The sequence below is a fragment of the Pinus tabuliformis genome, chromosome 4_2, assembly GCF_031772625.1.
Source record: "Pinus tabuliformis cultivar Carrire ecotype Pingquan chromosome 4_2, CPIR1, whole genome shotgun sequence".
NCBI lineage: Eukaryota > Viridiplantae > Streptophyta > Pinopsida > Pinales > Pinaceae > Pinus > Pinus tabuliformis.
This window is the reverse complement of record NC_142304.1, coordinates 980340829-980365298: the sequence shown is the minus strand read 5'-3', so window position 1 is coordinate 980365298 and position 24470 is coordinate 980340829. Positions and strand designations below refer to the sequence as shown.

Below are 24470 nucleotides of genomic sequence, written 5' to 3'. Positions count from 1 at the left end.
TTAAATATATTTGACATATAAAATAAAACTAAAAATTATGCTATTTTTAAAATCAACTTAGATCCATCTTAACTCTAAATGTACCGAGTGTAGAGAACAATTAAATCTCTTGACATATATTTTTTTAAGCAAAAAAAATCAAATCTCTCCATACTATTCAGTAAATAAAAATAAAAATAGATATAAACCTTTTTATCTCCCAAAAAAAAAACAATTAAATCTAAATTTAAGATATCTTTTTAAATATTAAACTTAAAAACTTAAGTTAACCTAGTCACCAAAATGTCCAAATACCTCCTCTTTTATTCATATATGAAATTGTTCCAATGTACCACAGCTTCTCGAGGATGGGCCTCAATACCCTTTTACATTGTGATGTGAAAACCATTTTGAAATTCAAATTGCAGAGGAAACCGTGGCAATAAAAATTCCTGGAAACTATAGACGGTTGGGACGCAAAGCTACAGAATTCATTCATGTGCCCAGAATTCATTCGGAGATGCGAAGTGTTTGTACGAGAATTTATATGAAGGGTTTTGTTTAATCTCACACTCGGCGTTATTGAACCAAAAGAGCAGCAATGGATGACGCAGCCGCAGTTCGGAGGATCCGTTTGATATTCGAAGATCAAAATATGATAAGCAGGAGGCAGAGATCAGAGGGATTGGAGCAATGCTGGATGATTGTGAAGCCGTACTTGAAGACTATAGCTGACATTGCAGTTGATATTTCTTTTACATTCCAGCTTCATCGCAGTTGCCCTCATGGCATTTTGCTTTCGGTAAGGGTTTCTTTCCTAAAGAAACTTCCGTTGTTTATATCTTATATGTCTTGATCATGCAGGTCACAAGTTAATTTAGACAGGAGTTAACTGCAAAATGCTCCGTCATAGCTCCATAGAAATGCATATGTTGAAAATTGTTGCCAATGGCTGAAGCTTTGCAAAGTATTGTCAAGCAAATTGGATTTTAAATTTTCTTGATTAGAATTCAGATTCAGGTGGACAACTTAATGTCTAGTTAATTTTCATTCAGTGGTTAGCACCTTTGAATAATAGTCTTGAAATTTGAAGGATTATATTTAAAAGGCTAAATTGAATTAAACTTAGACCTGGGTTTATTAGCGTGTACAACAACGAGGCCGAAGCATTAGCTCTGCATCGAGGCTTTTCCATCTTGTCTGAAAAATGAAAAATGAGTTAAGAGAGTTTCCATAGTGGGGTATTTCATAATTCTCATCAGATCCTTCTATTTTATTCGACTTCTAACGAGCCTCAAGCCTTGCTGGGTTGTTCAAAGGATCCTTGAAGTCACACAGGAATTCAAGACTATTGAATACTTCCACGTCTTTCTTGGGCAAAATATATTGGTGGATGCGCAAGAAAATTGCGGGGTTCGATTAGAGTAAGGTGTTCGAGAGGTGAATGGAGGGGCCACGTTTTGCCACCCCAAGTTTTAACGAAGTCCATTATGCGATGCATCCGCTCAACACATGTCTTAGCATGCAAGACCGATGGAACGAAGAATTACTACTCTGGGATATCTCCGTTGGTCCCCGCCATCTCCCGGAAGCATTTGCCTTAGTGAACAGTACGAGGGAATCAAGGAGTGAATACGAGATATGGTCGACTCAGCCTTAGGAACTACAGGTTTTGTCAGCCCTTTATGGAGATTTCCGTTTCATTTTTGATCGTTGGTTGTGGAGGAGCTGCCATTATCAGTTAACTCTGTCATTGGCGTTGTCTCCCTTGTCCTAGTTGTAGTGGTGGATTTAGCAAAACTGGTAACTCTCTGCTTCCTTGTATTTTCGATGTTTGGCGTCTTGTTTGGTGGTTTGATTGACAATGGTTTTATTTATTTGGCTCCTAGGTATTGGGACAGTGGGAGTGGTATCTTGTGGGTGGCCTGGACTGTTCTTGCTGGCTGCCTTAGTCTTTCTGTTCTGCAATGTCAGGTAGGTGCATCGTCACTCTGGTTGGGTTGAGTCATCGTGATGGCACAATGTTGTTGCTGTTGGGGTTGATGTGTGCTTTTTGAATTGGAAGGATTACATTGTGGGTTGAAAAGGTTCGAGAAACAGAATGTGAAATTGTAGTGTAGGATGATGAATTGGAAAATAAGATGGAACAAATGGAAAGACAAATTTGCCCAGAATACTTAGAAAAGAAACAGGGCTTGGGCCATTTGTGTTGTTGATAGAACTAATAATATATTAGAGGTTGATGCCTTGATGGAAATCTATAGAGGGAAACACATGGAGCTTTGTTTGTAGGTTTAGGCTGTATAGATGCAGATTAGTTGGATAGTAGCTCATGTTGGTCTTCCTTTGGAAATTACCATAGCTCCTTTGTTGAAGGTGGGAGTCCCCTCCCTTCAATTAGCCTTGGAGGGTAATTGGCACTTTAAACTTTAGTGTCCCTCGATGCTAAAATTGGAATATGGTGTAGGTGCTCTTAACCCTGCTGCTGATTTTGAGGAGGGGTGTTAATTTTAGTTAACAATGGTATGTTCTACGCTTAGCACAATTACTTCAATGTCCTTTAGGAGCCCAATGACAATTTCCAACAGCAATCATATTAACTATTAATCACATTGATAGTAATTGTAGATAGAACATGAAATAACAATATGTAGAAGACAAGCCAAGAGAAGAGGACACTAGATTTGGCGGATGCTAGGGAAAAACCCCAAGATGGGAAAAATCCTTTGATCAATTCTTCTTATTATTATATCAAATGTTCAAGAGAGAGAGAGAGAGTACAAAAAGTCAAAATTGACTTGCCAAATCAAAGTCAAAACAACCCTGTCAAATCTGCAGTCAAATGCAGTCAAATTCAGCCCTAACCAGAAAGTAAAAAATGGTCAATGCAGCCAAACTTGGCCTTATGGAGTGGTCAAAGTCAGCCCAAAACAGTCACAAAGTCAGTGGTCAAACTTGGTCAAATTCTGCCTTGAAAGTCTGTGGTCAACCTGCAATTTATCTCTGCGGTCAAAGTGCTCAGATCACCTCGGTTTTTGTGTCGAATAGTAAGGCCTGCCCAAAAGAAAATTTCCCAAAAGTTTGAACTCAAATTCTGCCCAGAAAGTCAAAGTCAGTGCTGGTCAAACTGCAGGAGAGTTCTGAAATTTTCGGCCCTGTAATTCTGTCCTGAAATTCGTCCTCCTTGCCACATGTGTGAGAGAAAAGATATGCCCGATAGCTGTACGAACCAATGAGAGAAAGAGAGAGAAGAATGTGTGAGGTGAGATGATGCCAAATGAGGTTTGAGGTCATTTATATTTATACAAGTCGTTGGGTCTCAAGGGACATGTCCATTGGGCTTCATGAGCCTACATGATGATGTGGCCGACCTTGACAATTTGCACATGTGTGGGCATAAATTCAAAAACACATTTTTGCTTGTCCAAATTTGACGATTTTTAGGTTCATTTTGGCCCTCTTGAAAAGAGAAATTCAATGCAATCATCGTCTCCATCAAATGAGTTATCCAATAGTGGAATTTGGCTCTAGTTGCCAATTTTAACACTCCCTCTCAACTAGGGAGAATTTCGCTTGCCAATCCATCATGCCATCCTGTCATCATGTAGCATCTCTGCATCTCATCTCAACTCTGCTGAACAATGATGTAATAGTGAAGAAGAATTGATCGAGAGTGAGTCACAAGACCTTGCTACTCTCCACTGACAAAAGTTAGTCCAGGGTAGAACCCCAATCAGATTTGATCCCAGATCAAGTTGTCGAATGTCATGCATCCTAGACATAAGGAGTACAGCGATACACGATGCGTCCATCTGTAGTGCTATGGTCCCTATCCACTTTTCCCAACTCATTGGCCAGATGAGAGGTACTTTCCATGAGTCCCAGACTACATGGGTAGGATGTATGCTGGGACATCTGCAAGAGAAGGTGAACCACTCATCCCATGCATATATCATCAATCGTAGGGGAAGGTGAACCATTCACCTTACTCACATGTCAACCATCATGGGGTATAACAAGGGAAGGTGAACCACTTACCCTGTACACAACGCACCTATGAGGGAAGGTGAACCACTCACCATATAGTCGCTCATAGCTCCAAGAAGTACCCCAAGCCCCTAGGAGCTCCTAGAGCTCAATGTCCAACTCAAGTGGGACCCTCATGGGAGGGTTCTTCCACGAATCCAAGTCTCTCTTTGAAGGCTAAGAATTTGACCTTCCCTGAGGGCTTTGTGAGGATGTCTGCAACCTGCTCATTAGTCTTGATGTGTTGGAGCCTTATTGCTCCTCATTGTACCATATACTAGATAAAGTGGTACCTGATATCAATGTGCTTGGAGTGGTCGTGGAACAGGAGATTCTCTGAAAGGCGAATCCCACTCTGGTTGTCATAGTAGATCACGATGCTATCCAACACGTGCTCAAATAGCTCACTAAATCGCTTCCTCAACCAAACAACCTCACAACAGGCCATGCTAGTTGCAATGTATTCGGCGTCAGTGGTGCTTAGAGCAATCGATTTTTTCTTCCTGCTCATCCAAGAAATTGAAGCAGACCCCAATGCGAAGCAACATCCAGACGTGCTCTTGCGATCCACCACACTGCCAGCCCAGTCAACATCAGTATATCCATGTAGCTTCAAATTCCCGACAGTGTATCTTAGACCATAGTTGATTGTGCCACAAAGATATCTCTAGAGATTCTTAGCAACAATCCAATGTATGTAATGAGGCTCAACCATAAATTGTCTCAACGTATTCCCAACGAACCATATGTCTGGTTGGGAGTTTACCAAGAACATCAGGATCCCCACAAGTTGTCTATATTCGGAAGGATTTTCCAATTCGGGCCCAACAACACTTTCGCATAGCTTCTTGAAGTTGAGTTCCATCGGAGTAGACACAGACTTGCAATCCACCGCCCCGGATCTCTCTAGCAACTTCACAATGTATTTTCCTTGAGAAAAGAAAATCTCACCTGGTCATCTACATTATAAGGTTATCCCTACTCTTAATCAATTTGTTCATGGCATCTCCAATATGAAGTCAGATCAAGAAGGTGTGTGCAAGGGTTGCTCTTTGGGAAAACATAGAAGAAAGCCATTTCCGAATAGTGAAACTAGGTCTAAAGAGATATTAGACCTCATTCATTTTGATGTGTGTGGGCCCATGTCTGACAAATCACTTGGAGGTCATCTCTACTATGTAACATACATTGATGACCATTCTAGAAAGACATGGCTCTACCTTCTCAAAACAAAAGATGAAGTATTTGAAAAGTTAAGGAGTTTAGATCCGAAGTGGAAACCCTAACTGAAAGAAAGATAAAACTCTAAGGTATTACATGGTGGTTTCCCCTGTGCCCCCCATGCGAGTGTTAACCCACGGTAGTCTCGGGAGGCCCTGGAATTGTGCTGTTCAAAAGTGGTTTCTTGTTAAATGATGGTCCCATGGTGGTCTCGACATTTCCCACAATCTCGCTGGGTTGTAGATCCATTCATTTCTGCGATCATGACATTCAAAAGTGGTTGTTCGTTAAATGAAGGCCCCACACAAGGAAAGGCCGAGAATATTTATTGAAAATTTTGGGTGGATGAAGGAAATTTGGGGTTGCAATTGTAAGGAATAATTCGACATCAACCTCCATCCTCTATGGAGATTAGTTGACACCACCCAATATTGATGATATTGCCCAATTCAAGCCTTAAAATATGGTAGAAAAATCTTAACATTTAATCAATGATTTTGATTTTCAGTGAAGGGTAAATTTTTGCTAAGGCCGCAACAAAGGAGTTCAACAATCAACACCACCAACATTGGGGTACATATAGGGCTTTGTGCTCTTGATTAAATACCAATCACATATCCTCATATGTGATATAATCCATTGAAATGCCACGATCCCATCGATCTTGAAATTTTGAAAATCGTTGAGTTTGTTGAATCTTGAATGGGACAAGTAATTTTATTTTCTTCATATCAAGTCTGATGAGGTTGGAAGTTTGGAACCACTCTCAAACATCTAGAAACAATTAATGGTAATGTTAAAATTTTACTTTAAGAATTTAATATTATCATTAGGGAGTGTTCACGGTGCGCCTAGGGAGCGTTTGGGGAGCATGTACGGGACCATGGTTTGACACTTGGGAGTGTGATGGTTCCAAATTTCTAGGGAGCATGAAAATCAAGGCATAAGCGTGGCTCTGTTTGGGAGTTTGCTTTGAGGGGCCTTCCTATAACGCTCTTGCTCAGAGCAAGGTTTTGGGGTTTAGAGAAGGGTGGGTGGGATGCATTCTACAAGATTAGTCCATACTCAACATCCAAGGTTGAAGGTGGCAAATACCTAAAGAAAGTTATGAGTCAAATTTTCATCCCTAGTCTTCGATTTCCTTTGATTGTAACCCCTAAAAAGTTACACCACAGTTCTGTTGACTACTTTTGTTTGTCCAGCTATGGAATGTTGTAGATTTCTTCAACTTAGTGTCCATCTTCTCTTAAAGCCTAGTCCAAAAGACATTGAGAAATCTGGTATCCCTATTTGAAATGATGCTCCTTGGTATCCCAAAGTGCATGTAGACCTGTTCAAGGAATTTTGGAAATTTAAATCATAAATTATAAATGATATATGAAAAATTATAATTTCTATAATTTTATTATAATCAATAAAAATAAAAATTCACAGCAATATTCCATTTGAGAAATCTCTATCCCTATTTGAGAAATTTGGTATCCTTATTTGAGATGTTTCTCCTTGGTATCCCAAAGTGCACCCAAACCTGTTCAAAGAATTTTGGAAATTTAAATCATAAAATTATAAATTAGATATATGAAAAATTATAATTTCAATAAAAAAAATTCACAGCAGTATTCCATTTGAGAAATCTGGTATCCCTATTTATTATAATCAATAAAAATAAAAGTTCACAACTATATTCCATTTGAGAAATCAGGTATCCCTATTTGAGATGATGCTCCTTAGTATCCCAAAGTGCACCCAGACCGATTCAAAGAATTTTGGAAATTTAAATCATAAAATTATAAATAAGATATATGAAAATTATAATGTCAATAAATTTTATTATAATCAATAAAAATATATTTGAGAAATATGGTATCCCTATTTGAGTAATCTTGTAACCCTATTTGAGATGATGCTCCTTCCTATCCCAAAGTGCGTCCAAACCGGTTCAAAGAATTTTGGAAATTTAAATCATAAAATTATAAATTAGATATATGAGAAATTATAATCTCAATAATTTTGTTATAATCAATAAAAATTAAAATTCACAACAATATTCCATTTGAGAAATCTGGTATCCCTATTTGAGAAATCTAGTATCTTGTTGAACTTGTCATCTGCCACAAATAAATAGCCATGCCCCTTCTGAGTTATTGGTAAACTACCCACAAAATCTTTGGAAATGTTTTTCCAAGGTTGAGAGGGTGTAGGTAAGGGATTCTATAGGCCTTGTTTTCTATTTCTGGGCTTGCTAGTACAACATAGTATGCATCCTCTAATACACTATGCTACATCTTATTGCATTCGGGGCTAATGCACAACTTTGTAAGTTAACAACTATGTTCCCGACACTAAAATGTCCTACAACCTTGGAGGTGTGAACCTTTCTGATAAGCTACAATCTTCCACCTTTAGGAACACGAAGCTTGTATAACTTCTATAATAACCTATTTTGGAGATGCTAGTTTGCCTTAAAGTCAATTTCTTCTGCATGAATTTCTCCTTGCAGCTACTGAAACACCTCTTTGAAGTCCTCATCTGTTGTGTAATCCTCTTCTATGCATCGTGGGTGAAAGGCTCCATGTGCACACAGGTTTCTAATGCTGTAATCTTAGAAGTGGGTGGCCTTGAAAGAATGTCTCCCATCTTATTGGAGTCTCCATTCTTGTACTTGATGACTAGATGAAATTGCTACAAAAACCACGTCCACTTGTAATATCTGGTTTGCTTAAGCTTATTCTAGGCTTTCAAATACTACTGTGGTTGCTGATCTATGTGGATAATGATCTCCTTGCCCATCAGATAATGCCTTACTTCTTCACAACTTGCACTAGGGCATGGAGTTCCTTATCATAAGTAGGGTAGTTTAAGACCCCCTTGTTGTCGCTGGGATCAACGCCCTCCAAAATTTTGCTCACACTTGAATTTTGGAGCCTACTGATGATCTTATGATTTGTCGCTCTATGGCTACTCCATGATCGTTCGATGTCTTGCAAAGTGTTCAAATCTTCTTCCTAGTTTTAAACTATCAAGTCACTTGCACACACATACTCAGTCTTCGATGAGTTCTTGAGTACACTCCCTTTATGCAAGCTTGAATAGGCATAACACCATCCATCAAGACGGTGCTTGTGCGGTGTTAAACTCATGTCGACAGTCAGCGTGCACTTTCTTTGACAATCTTCCTCACTTTGGTTGCCATTGTACTTATACTTCAGTGAGTTTCTCAATTGTCGCTTTTGTGTGCCTCTGTGTTCACAAGTGTCGCTTCACTTTCGCGGCTATCACTCTTGCTTATTGTTGTCTTAACAAGTGTCATACTCATGTTATCTTCACTCTAGCACGTGTTGCCTTCAATTTATTTAGCTTTTGCAAGTGTTGCTTTGCTATCATTGCAAGGTGTTATTGTGTTCATGAGTCCCGTGCATTCCCCTGGCCATTGCATCAATGGCATTCATGTGTGTAATCCATGTTTGAGTTGTGATTGGATGCATTTCTCTCTTACTCTATTAGTCTTACACTTAGCCATTATGAGGCCCTTTCTTGGTCCTACTGTTTAGCGCAATTTGTAGAGGCATTAGCCTTATTACTAGGTAATGAGTAGCCTATTCATGAGCCCCATTGACATATCTTTTCTATCCATACTTGTGCACTAAGTATTTTCTAAGGTCTCCTCCCTCTCATAGTGCATTAGTACTTTCACGGATAAGTGGTCTAGCCTTTTGCTGCCTTCTTCATTGAAAAAGCGCACTCCAAAAGAACAAGGACCCTCTCTCCTCTAAAAAGTGCACTTTGGACAAACAAGGACCTTCTTGCCCTCAAAAGCGCATTTTGAGAGAACAAGCGCACTCCTTCGACTCGAATATTTGGGCTCTCCTTGAGTGCATGGCACACTCACGAGGCATGAACCTTCTCCTAGAGCGCATGGCGCACTCATGAAGCGCGATGCCTTAGAGCGCATGGCACAATCACAAAGCACGAAGCTTCATCCTTCCCTTTGAGCACATGGCGCAATCACGAAGCCTGAATACTTCACTTGAGCGCACTCCTTTGACACGAAGAACTGTGCCTTCATTGACCCCATAAGCGCATCCTGAAGGCTTGTGTGTTTCCCCTTCGTCTTTTTGGCATGCACCCTTGTGTCCTCCTTGAGCGCATGAGCGCACCACGAAGGCTTGAATGTTTTCCCTTCTTCCCTTCGGCATGCACCAGTGCGCCTTCCTTGTCCTTGAGTGCATAAGCGCAACTTGAAGGCCTGAAGGCCCGAAGCTTCACTCCTTTGTCTCTTCGGAGTGTGCCCTTGCGCCCTCTTAGTATTTTTGAGCGGATGAGCGAACCTTGAAGGCCTGAAGGCCCGAAGCTTCACTCCTTTGTCTCTTCGGAGTGCGCCCTTGCGCCCTCTTAGTCTCTTTGAGCACATGAGCGCAACTTGAAGGCCTGCAGGCTTGAAGCCTCACTCCTTCGTCTCTTCAAAGTGCGCCCTTGCGCCCCTTGATGCCCTCTCTTACTTGCTTGAGCGCACAAGCGCACCTTGAAGGCCTCTTGTGAGCCTTTATGAGTTTGACTGCGCCCTCTTAATCAAGCCTTCTTCTTTTAAGTTTTAACTCTCTCAAAGGCCTATTATGAGCAGATCATTCCATGACCTAGGTAGTGATAAAATAGATCTTTTTAGACTGATTTCTCCTCGTCATGAATGATTTTCATTGGCAAGAGTACCTTCCTAGCTTGACAAGGTGATGCTCAAGTGCAGATCACAAGGAGAAAGCATAAAGAAACACCTGCAGAGAAGAAACACCAAAGATAGCTGTCATGGAGAGATGGAGCAGATCATGGACCGAAACAGAAAGAAGATATTGCATGATGACTCAGAGGATTCCAATGTTGATCCAAGACCCTTTGGAGGGTGAAGATAAGCAACAAAGTGGATCCTTCATGAAGATGAAGCATAGATTAGATCTATCATCAAGAATGCAAGATGAAGCAACAAGGAAGACAACTTGGCATTGCCACCTCATCATGAAGTCCATGTCATCATTGTCAAGTTGTAACTTGTACAAGTGTCATCATAGTGGTCAATGTATGTCCATGTGTCATGCCACATCATCATGTGGAATGTAATGATGTATTCTCAAGAAAAGGACAAAATGTAATGTGTGGAAGTCCAAGAGTCATGTGGAACATGAAGAGTCACTTAGTCATATATGGACAAAATGTCTTTAGGAGAAGTCCAAAAGTCATTTAGAAGTTCAAGAGTTGCATAGAAGTCCAAAGGTCATAATTGAAGTCCAAGAGTCATGAGGGTAACTCAAGAGTCATGGGGATATGAAAGGTCATCCCCCTTGTTATAAAAGCAACCTCATAACTCAAGCAAAGGGCTTTTGGAGGCTTAAGCTTTAGAGTGCTAGTCTTGGCTTCTTTACTTGTTGTGGGAGAGAGAACTATTTTTTGGAGAAGCAAGAAGTGACTTAATGTTCCACTATTGTAACTAGTGTCTCACTATTATAACTGTGTACTTGGATCTTTCACCCTATAATTGAAGCTCAATCCAACACATTTTCATGGATGTATTGTGAATGTTTTAGGACTATTCTTGAGATGTTCACGGTATATGTTGTGTTCATATGTACCAAGGAAATTGAACTATTTCCGTGGCCTTGGTGCTTATCTTGTTGAAGGTGTGTTGTATGTGGTTTAATGATCGTTTTGTCTATGTGAACTACTTCGCTATATAACTAACAAATCTTTCTTTTCTCGTGTGCCTCTCTTAGGTTAGTACTAATACTTCCTTCTAGAGGCTCACTTTTGTCTCCCTTCTTGTGAAAGTCTCCTTTTACACATTACAATCGGTGTTTCACAATGTCGACTTGCTTGTTTAAGTTTTATGTATATAGTCTCTTATGTTATTCATTGAAACCAAGGCGAACCTTACAATTATGGTGGCCGGGCTAATACTCCGGATGGGGCTCCTACTCCAAACGGTGTGAGGTCTAATTGGGTTTTCACATCGGGGAGACCCCTTGTATCTTGGCGGTATCTAGCACCGTCAACATTTTGGTGCTAGAAGGAGGGCCAAATAACAAGTTGTGCCCTTTGAGTATGTGTTGAATCTCTTATCTTTAATTGCTCATTCTCAAATCATAATCTCGAAGTGTTTTTCTAACCTATATCCTGGTAAACTTTCAATCTTTGCAGAGTTTTTTCATGTCTTGTCTCAATTCAGGTTTGATGGCAAGGGTGGTACCTTTTTTTCCAAACACATAAATGATTTTCTTGGGCTTTGTAAATATCTTGAAGTCAATGATGAAAATGTTATGTGTATTCTATTCACCCTCACTCTTTTCATACCTTACCATCTGCTTCCATTCATTCTTTTCGTCAATTTCTTAAGGAGCCTCATCAAGCTTTTGATAGATATGATAATCTAGATGTTTATAAAAGAATTAATCGACTTAGAATGGAGCCTAATGAATCATTTGATGATTTTGCTGGTAGATTTCTTCACTTATGTTATGAGTTTCCTGAAGAAGATATGGATTGGGATTTCTTTAAGCGAAAGTTTGAACGTTTGGTTCGGATTTCTTTGAATCAGTGTGAATCTAAACCCCTAGATGTTCCTCTTTCCCCAACTTTTGTAAACTGTGAGACACCTCTAATCTCAGAGGAGGAACCTATTGTTCCTTGCCCTCCTTTTCCAGTATCGATTTGGGTGCCTCCTCGTGACAATGTTGAAGTTGGGAAATCCAGAAATTGAATTCTTGATCCATCTCCTCAATCTTCTTCCGCTTTCCATGGTTTAGATCCAATGGAGGAAACCTTGGAATGGTTCATGAAGCCTCATGTAAAGGTTCATACTTCCATTCCTCAGGATGATATTTACACTCATAACTCTAGTCTTTAATCTAATTTTGATCCTTGTTATCCTTTATCTTCTTTTTCTCATAATCCCTTGCCCCCTGATACGTTTGATCAATCTCTTCCAAATCCAATTAGTGATCGGTTGCAAGGTAGTCATGTTTCATAGGTAGAGGAACAACAAGATGAGGATTCTTTCGATCTTTCTTCTTTTTTTCTTTTTCTTTTCAGAATCCTCCATGTGAAGATAATGTTCACCCATCCTTTTGTCGATTTTTGAATCTAGCAATCTCGATGATGAATCAAATAAAGCCAATTTGCTTAATCAGTCTGAAGTCTTGGACAACCTTCATTCTGTTAATTCTGACTTTGTTGTTGTATATAATGGTGGTTGCCCAAGTTCACCTTTTGATCTTTTGGTCTCTCAAGAAGACTTTGTTTTGAGATATTTAGATCTTGAATCTAATTTGGTTAAAGAAGATGTTTTTATTGAAAGTTCCTCTTCACCTCACTATCCCTTGTGTTCCACCTTTTGTAAGGCATTAACTTGTGATGGGGATACTCCATCTAATGATTTGGATTCCGAATTGACACAAGGTAGTGAGGTCATCCATGAGGAAGATGAAGGTAAGAAACTTATTAAGTATCCATTCCATTCTTTATCATTTATAGTCTTGCATGAGGAGAATTCCTTAGTTCAAATTGCTCATGATATTTATCCAATCTACCCATCCTTGGATGCTCAATTAGAAGAATCTTATTACTCGAGTAATTTGTTTGCCGAATATATAAAGTTTAATCTAATTAGTAATGTAGATGGCTTCCAACTTGATACTAGTGATCTTGTTGCAATCATTGATGGCAGTTCTCCAAATACCATGCATAATTTGATTCAATCTTCAAAATGCAATTCTACAATTCTTGAAAGTCTCGGGACTCACCAAGGAGTCGAGGCACTTCAACTTCTGTTGATAGTTATGTTAGATGCTCGTGACTTTGGTAAGGGCCCCGAACCAAATCAGATTTGGATATTCTCGCAAAATTCTTTTCTTTGCCTGGTCTCATTGGATGTAAATCTAATGTTCCACCAAGTTTTTGGGACGTGGGGACGAGGAAGTGAGGATACGCAGGAGCATCCTATGCAAAAGCTCCCTACCAATTTTTAGGAAATGTAGGGGGATGTTGGGGTCTTAAAAACTTATAAATATGGAATATATTGTTAATTTTGGGTATGTTCTATGCTTAGAGCAATTTCTTTCAATTTTCACCATTAGCTCAATATCTTTTTTAGATTAGCAATCACATCAGCATTATAGTAAATTGCAGATAGAACATAAACATAAATCAGAAGACAAGCCAAGACAAGAGGACACAAGATGTGGCGCTAGACAGGGACAAACCCCAATGTGGGGAAACTCTTGATCAATTCTTCTTATATGTTCTTCAATAGTTCAATAGAGAGAGAGAGATAGTACATTTACAACAGAAGTCAACACTTTGACTTAGCTAAATAAGAGCATAGATCATCTCTAATAAGATGATACATGAGGTAGCTGAACTAAGTTGAAGACATGCTGTTTTAACTGATTCTCCATGGTGACTCCATTGCCTTGCTGCACCTATCATTGTGCTGCTCATCATCATGCTACACCTCACTGTGCTGCACCCATCATCACTATGTTGCATCTCATCATGCTTCATTAATCATGACTGTACCCATCACTGTACTGAATCATGTACCATTGCTGTCCCATGTGCCATTGCTGCACCATGTTGCCACACTTCTGTCCCATGTGCTTGCTGCACCATGCTGCCACACGACTGCCCATGTGCTTGCTGCACCATGTTGCCACACTGCTGTCCCATGTGCTTGCTCCACCACGCTGCCACACTGTTGTCCATGTGCTTGCTACTGCTATGTGGCATTGCTGCTCCTATGTGGCATTGCTGCATCATGTAGCCATTGCTGCTGTCCCACTGTTAGCACTGTTGTGCCTGCACTTCTGGTTAGGGCATGTACCACTTCCCTTAACCCAACATACAGTTAGCAAGACTAGCCCTCTAGTGTTGCAGCCAACCTTGGAGAGGCTCCTCCTATGCCACGTTGTCCTCTTAAGGGTCTGTCCACCTCAACGCAGCCCTAGAATAACTCCAACAACTTGCTATGGCCTGCGACCTAACTTTGCTGTAACTTTCAACCTCCTTAACGTGCCCAAACAGTTACTAAAATTCAATCATTTTGCTCCTCCTCTACTTGGCCTAGCAGCTTGCCCTTTCGGCCCTAGATACAACCTCTTTCAGCGTTAAAGACAGTCACCAAACTCGGCCACTTATAATAGACCTCTTCCATGCTGTTCCTTGACCCTTTCTGTTTGCTGTTAGGGCTTGTATTGAGCCTCCTCCTAGACTGCATCTAGGGCATATTATAACACCAGCTTGTGGCACTTGTTGTACTGCGGCTAGGGCTTGTAGAGACCTCCTCTAAACAACGTATAGGTTTTCCTTAGACAACCTATAGAAGGCTTCTCCTAGCAGCGTAGATAAACCCTCCTTCCAACACTCGGTCACCTGAAGCTGACCTCCAACGTCCCTTCAAACCCTCGCTGGCCTGTCTTCCTTACTGCGGCTAGGACAACTTGTTTAGCCTTTCCTCTCGCGTCTAGGGCTTCATCCTCCTAGATTTCTCTTCCACTAAAACCCAAAGCGAGTGGAGAGAAATCAAGAGTGAAGTGTGTGTGAAATGACTCTCAAGTCATCTCCTTTTATACTAAAACGTTGAGCACATGTGGGGGTTATTTGGTTGCTAGCCGACCTTGACGAATTGGCCCATAACACAAATAAATTCATATCTCCATGAATAGTTATCGGAATCGAATGATCTTTAGATCAATCCTATACCTCTCGATGAGAGGGATCCAAGAAAAATATTAGTTGCCGTAAATAAGATGACCCACATGGAGTTTGGCCCTAGTTGCCAATTTTAACACTCCCTCTCAACTAGGGAGAACTCCATCCACTGATCCATCTGCCAGACTGTACTATCTCTGCCATCAGTGCATTGCATTGCTCTACTGAACCATGAAGAAGAATAATTGATCGAGAATGTCTCATACCATTCTCTACTGACCCGAAGTTAGTCCCATATGAAGAGAGTGTGTCATACCACTCTTATTGATCCCAGATTAGTTCCAAAAGAGAGTGAATTATGTCACTCTTACTGACCCAAAGTCAGTTCTAATTGATCCCAGATCAATATCAAAAGAGAGTGTCTCAAACTACTCATACTAACCCGAAGTTAGTTTCATTGATCCCAGATCAATATCAAGAGAGTGTCTCAAACCACTCATATTGATCCAAGATCAGTTCCAAGAGTGAGTGAGCTATATCACTCTTACTGACTCGAAGCTAGTTTCAATTGATCCCAGATCAATGGAGGTCATCCTAGCATAGGGAGTACGGTAGATACAACAATGCGTCCATTGATAGTACTACTGTGGCCCCTAACCCCATTTCCCTACTCATTGACCAAATGAGAGGTACTTCCCATGGGTCCCAGACTGCATGGGTAGGATGCCTCGACCGGAGAACCACTCATCCTGTCCATAAGTCGCCACGGGGTATCACAGGGGAAGGCTGAACCATTCATCTTGTACACAACACATCATTAGGGGAGGGTGAGTCGCCTTATGGTCGCTTGTTGCTCCAAGAAGTACCCCAAGTCCCCCGGAGTTCCCATAGCTCATTGCATGCATCATATAGGACCCTCATTAGAGGGTCTCTCAATGACTCCAAGTCGTTTTGGAAAGTCACAAATTTGACCTTTCCTCGGGGCTTCGATAGAATGTTTGTGACTTGCACATCAGTCCCAATGCAATGGAGCCTTCTTGCTCATCGATGTACCATATCCCAGATAAGGTAGTACTTGATGTCTATATGTTGGAGCAATCATAGAATATGGGATTCCTCAATAATCGAATCCCCCTTTGGTTGACATAGAAGATCACGGTGGTATCCATCATGTGTCAAAGAACTCACTGAAGAGCTTTCGCAACCAGGCAGATTCACACGAGGTCATACTCGTAGCTATGTATTCGGTCTCAACTTCCTACTCATCCAGGATATCGAAGCAGAACCCTAAGAGAACCAGCACTCATAAGTGCTCTTGCGATCCTCCACACTACCTGCCCAGTCAGCATTCGAATAATCATGCAGCTTCACATTTTCGGCAGTGTATGTCAATCCATGAGAGATTGTGCACCGAAGATACCTTAGAAGATTCTTGGCACCAATCCAGTGAGGCTTAACCATATATGAGCTCAACACGCTAACTGCAAAACATATGTACAGACGAAAGTTCACCAAGAACATCAATGCGAATGAGTTTATGAAACTCAGAGGCATTTCCCAAATCTGGTCCGGCATCACTACCGCATAACTTCTGAAAGTTAAGCTCCATTGAGGTAGTCACGGGCTTGTAGTTCACCATTCCAACTCTGGAATCCAACTCCCTCTTACTTTTGCAAATGAGAGGGTCTGCACTTGTCAGAAAGAGGTCGTCCTCATAAGGTGCCAGTATGAGAGGTCTATCATCCACAACCTTCAAGCAAAGGTTTGGATTGACTTCAATCCTAGTGAATCTCAGCTTCTTCAGACAACTATAAATCCTCTCATATTAAGCCCGTGGTGTTTTGCCTCAAGCCATAAAGGGCTTTCTTCCACCTGCATACATGAGATTCCCGATCATGAATCTCATGAGGGGAATGGTCCCCTTGTAATATTTTCCTTCGGTACATCTCAGACATGTACCTTCATGCTCTTTTTGAATTCAGGCATCCCTGTCACCATCTGACTCACATCAGGTAGGGCCCCATAAAGTAGACCTTCGGTGCTATAGATGAGATGTGTCAACTGACATGGTCCCCAATGGACTTCCTGCAAATTGATACAAATTGCCAACCTTGAACCCATGAGTAAAAGCATCTTTGAAAATTCTATTTTCAAACATGTACCTTTCCATCTATGAATGCCACCTTGAAACCTTTGATTTCCATTGCCGAAATGGACACCAGGTTCTTCTTGTGATCAGGTACATAAAAGAGATTCTTGTAAATGAATCAAGTTACCCTCATTCAATTGAGGGGTAACATTCCCTACACCCTTTCCGGGATAGGTGGCATTGAGTCCAAGTATAATCCCATGATTGTTTCCATCTCTACAAAATTAGGGCACCCTTCTATTCGATGAAGTGCCTTGAAGCACTACAATCAATAAGCCAGATTCCCAAAGAGTCTGGAGGAGAGGGCCAATATAAGATCATGTTGCTTTATCTTACCAAAGACAACATTTGATTCTTCATAACTGGAGTTCCTTGCTTTCTCTGAAGAGTCGACCGTTTCCTTGATGACTTGCATTACCTGTCATTCCTCTGATCATTGAAGATGTCCTTGGAATGATTGTTATCCTCACCAAGTGATGTATCCCTACCATTCAGACACTCCTTCGCATAATCGCTGAACTTATTACAAACAAGGCATCTGCCTTTTCTTCTACCCTTAGATCTGGTCTTCCCAGTGAAGTGATCTTTAGGTAGGCCATCAGAAGCTTTCGCTGCGCCACTTGGATAATATTCTCTACTTCGACTTCACCCTTGGTGAATTTGAAGAGGGATGAGGAATCCATTGATCCTTTTGTCCTTTCCCAAATGTCTTCAGCGATTGCTCTTTCTCTCTTGCCTGGGCTTTGACTTCACCTCAGCTCTGATACCATGTTAATTCGAGGTATGTTCTATGCTTAGAGCAATTTATTTCAATTTTCACAGTTAGCTCAATATCTTTTCCAGATTAGCAATCACATCAGCATTATAGTAAATTACAGATAGAACATAAACATAAATCGCAGAAGACCAGCCAAGACAAGAGGACACAAGATGTGGCGCTAGCCAGAGACAAACCCCAATGTGGGGAAACCCTTGATCAATTCTTCTTATATGTTCTTCAATATTTTAGTAGAGAGAGAGAGAGAGATAGTACATTTACAAAAGAAGTCAACACTTTGACTTATCTAAATAAGAGCATAGATCATCTCTAATAAGATGATACATGAGGTAGCTGAACTAAGTTTAAGACATGCTGCTTCAACTGATTCTCCAAGGTGACTTCGCCACCTTGCTGCACCTATCATTGTGTTGCTCCTCATCATCATGCTGCACCCATCATCACTATGCTGCATCTCATCATGCTTCATTAATCATGATTGTACCCATCACTGTACTGCCTCATGTACCATTGCTGCAACATGCTGCCACACTGCTGTCCCATGTGCTTGTTGCACCATGCGCCACACTGCTATCCCATGTGCTTGCTGCACCATGATGCCACCTGTCCCATGTTCTTACTGCACCATGCTGCCACACTGCTGTCCATGTGCTTGCTGCACCATGCTGCCACACGACTGTTCCATGTGCTTGCTGTACCATGCTGCCACATTGCTGTCCATGTGCTTGTTGCTGCCATGTGGCATTGCTACTCCTACGTGGCATTGCTGCACCATGTTGCGATTGCTGCTGTCCCATTGTTAGCACTACTGTGCCTGCACTTTTGGTTAGGGCATGTACCACTACCCTTAACCCAACGTACAGTCAGCAAGACTAGCCCTCTAGTGCTGCGACCAACCTTGGAGAGGCTCCTCCTATGCCACGTTGTCCTCTTAAGGGTCTGTCCACCTCAACGCAGCCCTAAAATAACTCCAACGGGTTGCTATGGCCTGCGGCCTAGCTTGCTGTAGCTTTCAACCTCCTCAACGTGCCCAAATAGTCACTCAAATTCCAACGTTTTGCTTCTCCTCTACTTGGCCTAGCAACTTGCCCTTTCGGCCCTAGATACAACCTCTTTTAGCCTTAAGACAGTCACCAAACTCGGCCTCTTGTAGCAGACCTCTTCCACACTGTTCCTTGACCCTTTCTGTTTGCGGTTAGGGCTTGTATTGAGCCTCCTCCTTGACTGCGTCTAGGGCATATTATAACACCAGCTTGTGGCACTTGTTGGACTGCGGCTAGGGCTTGTAGAGACCTCCTCTAAACAACGTATAGGTTTTCCTTAGACAACTTATAGAAGGCTTCCCCTAGTAGCATAGATAAAGCCTCCTTCCAGCACTCGGTCACCTGAAGTTGATCTCCAACGTCCCTTCAAACCCTCGTTGGCCTGTCTTCCTTACTGCGGCTAGGACAACTTGTTTAGCCTTCTTTCCTCTTGCGTCTAGGGCTTCATCCTCCTAGGTTTCTTTTCCACTAAAACCCAAAGCAAGTGGAGAGAAATCAATAGTGAAGTTTGTGTGAAATGACTCTCAAGTCATCTCCTTTTATACTAAAACGTTGAGCACATGTGGGGGTTATTTGGTTGTTGGCTGACTTTGACGAATTGTCCCATAACACAAATAAATTCATATCTCCATGAATACTTATCGAAATTGGATGATCTTTAGATCAATCCTATACCTCTCAATGAGAGGGATCCAAGAAAAATACCAGCTGCCGTAAATAAGATGACCCACATGGAGTTTGGCCCTAGTTGCAATTTTAACATATACGATATGTCATTGAAATTTTATAATGTAACTGTCTTTATCATTATATAATATGTAACACTTACACCGTGAAGGATAAATGATAAATCGATGAATCATATAACTGAAACAAATTTAAAACGAAAAACATGATATCATATAATCATACATCATACATCATACATCATACATGAAGTTTGTAACTGTATGGTATAACTACTAACAATGTACAATGAAAATAAATGTTTAAAGTTTTAAACCATATTGAAGTTCCAATTATGAATACTGAATATTGAAATAAAAGTCAACTCTGATACACCAAGAGTCCAACTGTGATACATCAGGTGTCTTCCTATGCTCAAGACGTAGGGCACTGTGCACAACAACTAACTTCTCAGCTCTTCTAGAGGTAAGCTTGTTTCCTCTTGATAGAGTGGATGAAGCTATATGTGGACGAGTTCGTCTTGCTGCGGAGGAACTAGCAATCTGAGACAACAAACACATAGCTAGATGTTTGAGCTTTGGAGCACCATCCCCATGCTTCCTCCACCAACCAATCGGGTCATCATGGGCTAGATCTATGCGATCTGCCCGAGCACCACCTATGTTGAAGGGGCCACTAAGATATGCAAGTTGAACAAACTATCTTCGAAATTTTTCCCCCTCCTCCTCACTGTACATCTTCACAATTACATCTAGGAAGTCATTCTTTACCTCAGGATCATCAATAGGAGGCACTCTCCCAGGCCTTTCAACATAAATACCATTTTGGGTTTAATGCATATGCTGCCATGTGCAAAGATGTGTTCATGCGATCCCACCTACGTTGAATGATGGGTCGAATTTGGGATGAATAGAACTCTAATGAGGGCTCCCTTTGCTGAATAACTTCCTTCACACAACCCAACATGCTATCAAAGGTCTCATAGATTTCTTCAAGACTAGGTGCATTTGAATCAATGCAATGAATGACCTCCACAATAGGGGCCAAGAATGACACCAAATAAGAAAAATCTGCCCACCAATCATTGTCCAACACCTGAAGCCCGACCTTCTTCCCCGAGTCTGTCTTTGATTCTGACCACCTTCCCCACTCTGGACTCACAACCAAGGATTGTAGTGGTGCTTGTACCTTTAGCATCCTCTCCAATAAGAGAAAATAGCTAGCATATCTAGTATCGGTGGGCTTGAAGAATTCCTTTCCTGTGTGAGCCCTATACATGGCCAAGGAGGTGTGGTGGTTGTAGATAAACATCTGCACATCTCTAGCAGCTGCCACCAAGTCTGATATCCACCGAATTTTTCAATGCGTTACTAAGTGCATGCACACAAGAAGGAATCCAAAAAAATATGTTGATACTTGCTTTGAATCAATAATCCAACTGATCTGCATACTGCTGTTGCATCTGTCACAACCTGCACCACACTATTAGCCCCAACATCCTCTATAGCTTCTCAAAGAAGCTTAAATTGGAAAGATGCATCCTTGCGCTTTCCATAACAGTGAACAACTTTAAGAAAGAACGAACCTTTTGCAGATGTCACTATGATGTTGATTAGTGGGCATTTTCGGATGTCAACCCATCCATCCATAACAATAGAGCAACCAAACCTCAACCTTGTTTGTCTCATTCTCTCTTTTTGCACATTAATTTTGGACACTTGTCTATCTAAAATTGTTGTTCTTAGCTTATGTTCTTCGGGTGGTACATATGAAGGCCCTATTTTTGCATTTGCTTGGACCATTTCCTTGTAATAATGAGAATGAACAACATGGAAGGGAATTCCATTAGCAAAGATAAATTTTCCAAGTGCATCATCTGTGTCATCTCGATCTAGAACATTGTACATCCTAGACACTGTAGCACCCATTGCACAAGAATGAGATGCACTAGTAGAACCCTTTGTCTTTTTTGATGAAGCACTGGATGGAGGCATATTTGTGCATGGATCAACATTTTTGCTAGAAAACAATCCTTTTCCATTGGCTGCCCTTTCTAGCCTCCAAAGTTGCTCTCTTTGAGCTGGATTCAGGTTCTTTGAGGGACACATATTGACTCCTTTACCTGTAATAGCCAAAATATGTTGCTTCACCCTGGTATAGTTGCCAACAAAGTGATGCCCACAAATATTGCAGACCCAATCACATGAGCCACCACCAACTTTTGGATTTTTTTTGGAAGTTTGGTTACATAGATTAGAATTGGTTTTAGAGGATTAAATTTTCCCTTCGCAAATTTTGCCGGATCTCTTGGTGGGCCTTCAGAATCTACACCATGCAAAGGCCTATTCTGATTTCTTGCCCTTCTGTGATTGCTTTCAATTTCGTCTTGTGCATCATGTTGCTGTCGTTGTTCCTAGAATAACTCTGACTCATAGTTGTAACTTGTAGGCTGCAACAAGGGTTTTAAGTTTTAACTTTTCAATTTTGAAATTTGAATTGATTTAAAAATTAAAACAATAAAATTATAAATATTAAATTTTAATAAAACTTTTATGCAAAATTTGAAAATTACACAGTGATTCAGTATTCCTAGTGATTACTAGAACTACAGGAGTAACTGAAGTTTGAAAATTTAAAGATAAAAATTAAAAAATTTACATAGTTGAGAGTGTTTACTTAATGTGCTAAGTAATGGCTTTGTAAGTTTGTAAGCAGTCGTTTGTGTTCACCATTTAGTGGCAGCAGAGCAACTGCTAGCAACAACGACGATCGAGAGCAGTAGCAGCCACGACAACAGAGGTCAATGGGCAGCAGGAGTCGATGGGTGAGGGTCGCAACAGTAGAGGTTGATGGGGTTAATGGGCAAAGGTCGACTAAGAGGGCAATAAGGGTCGATGGGCAAGGGTCGCGACAACAGAGTTTGATGGGGTCAAGGCGACAGAGGTCGATTGGAGTCTGAGAGCAGCTGCGTCAGTGATCAATTGAAGTTTGAGAGTAGTCTTCGATGGTCGATTGAAATCTGAGAGTAAAGGTCGACTAAAGTTTGAAGTCGAGTGCGTCTTCGATGGTTGAACGTGGCGGTTCACCGAGTGATGGTCGAGTGCGTCATCGTTGGTTGATGGGGGATGGTGCAGTGGTTCATGGATGATGACTTCCAAGTTCCAATGATATCATGAAAGTTGAAACAATGAAATTAAACCCTTCTTGATGTTCTTAAGAATTAGAATTAGATTTTTCTTTTGTTTTTTAAAAATTGTGATTATGTCTAAGGAAATGATCCCAAACGACCCCTTTTGCCTAGGAAACGACCCCATTTTGAGGAATCGACCCTTTATAATTTTCCGCATGTACCCTGTTTTTTGGGAGCGCAGGGAAACTATCCCCAGTCAACCCCAGGTCCCCGGAGCACAAGGGAGCCAAGAATCATGACCCCCAGGTGGGGGGACGCGACCTCGTGGAACACTATGTAAATCCCTTCTTGAAAGATGTTTGGTACTATGAACATAGTTTTTCTAACTTTCAAGATTTGGTCTTCGATCGGATTGAAGGTTTTATTTCAATTGATTTATCTTCATGGAAATCTCTTATATCAAACTCAGGTTTGGAATGTATACCTTTCATGGATGAGCAAAGCTGTGAAGTTGATCATTCTAAAAATTATCTTTGGCCGAAGGATTCATACCTGTCACATTCTTTTGAAAGTAATCAACTCCTAATCCTTCTTGTGAATATTCTGATACTGATTATTTTCTTCATGGCACTAGATATCCTCTTTAGTGTCAATAAATGTTGGTGCTATTTGTTGAATCGATTTCAAACTGATTTATCTTCATCCTCCATTGACCGAGAACCTTGCGCCTTAATCGATTTATCTGATCATGACAACTGCCATTCAATTGATCATTTTCCCACTAATATATCCTATGATGGTTGTTGTACATCAATTGATATTTATGGTTTATCATCTCAAAATTTAGACACTTGTCAAGTAGTTGAGGCACTTCAGCCTCCGTTGATGGTTATGTTAAGTCCTCACTATCTTGACAAGCTTTCTGAATATGATCAAGTTTATTTTCCCTTCCAAGATTCTCATCCTGATTCCACACCATTAAGTGAAAATTCTTTCTCTCAAGGGTTTCAAGATCATCAAGAGTGTTGAGAAATCTAGGGCATTAGCATTAGGTGATTTCTCTTCTATTAGTGATTGTTTTGAATGCGTTTTACTTGTTTAGATTAGGATCTTCTTCTTCTTTAGATTATTAGTGTTCTTCATCAAACAATAACCAATGCATGAACATAAATAGGCAAGAGACAGAATGTAGACTATGAGCCAGGGCCAAAACCTCTTACTCTTTAAGAGGAAAACCCGCAGAAATTCTTCTTATAGAGATTCCAATTGATGAATACTAAGACCAAGACCCTTGACCTAGTTGCCTCTCCAAGATCAAGACACAAGTCCCCTTCCATCATTTTGTTTATTCTTTTTTGGTTCCTTCTACTTCAGACTTCACACCATATGAGATTACTGTAGTCATGAGATGACATTGAACTGAGATCACCGTAGGGATAAAAACCTCTTCTTTAACAGTAGCACCGAATCATAGCTACATTGGGACCTTCTTCATGAGTGGCACCGAGACCTTCATGAGATAGTGGGGAGACATCACTGTAATATCACCGAAACTTCTCTCGCTGTATCGAAATTGAGATTCACTCTTAACTGTGAGACAATACCGAATTTGTTTGCTGCAATTTAGTACCCTGATTTGAGTTCCTTTACCAAAACATTTTTCTGCATTCCTATCTAAGCTTGCTTTTGTGTTTGACCTATGAAAATCTCAGAGATATCCAGACCTTCTCACTGTGCCAAAGATCCGAAATTGTCTTCTGTTCTACC

General features: G+C 40.8%; 1 protein-coding gene across 3 annotated transcripts in view; it reads left to right on the top strand.

The window, feature by feature from the left end:
- The first annotated feature begins 309 nt into the window (after positions 1-309).
- The window catches only part of LOC149172951 (coilin-like), a 373642-nt gene continuing 349481 nt past the window's right edge, over positions 310-24470 (top strand). For all 3 annotated transcript variants that reach the window (XM_089424468.1, XM_089424467.1, XM_089424466.1), the window contains exon 1: positions 310-781. In XM_089424468.1, the coding sequence (XP_089280594.1) occupies positions 581-781 (201 nt within the window). In that variant the 5' untranslated portion in view covers positions 310-580. The remainder of the gene's footprint in view (positions 782-24470) is intronic.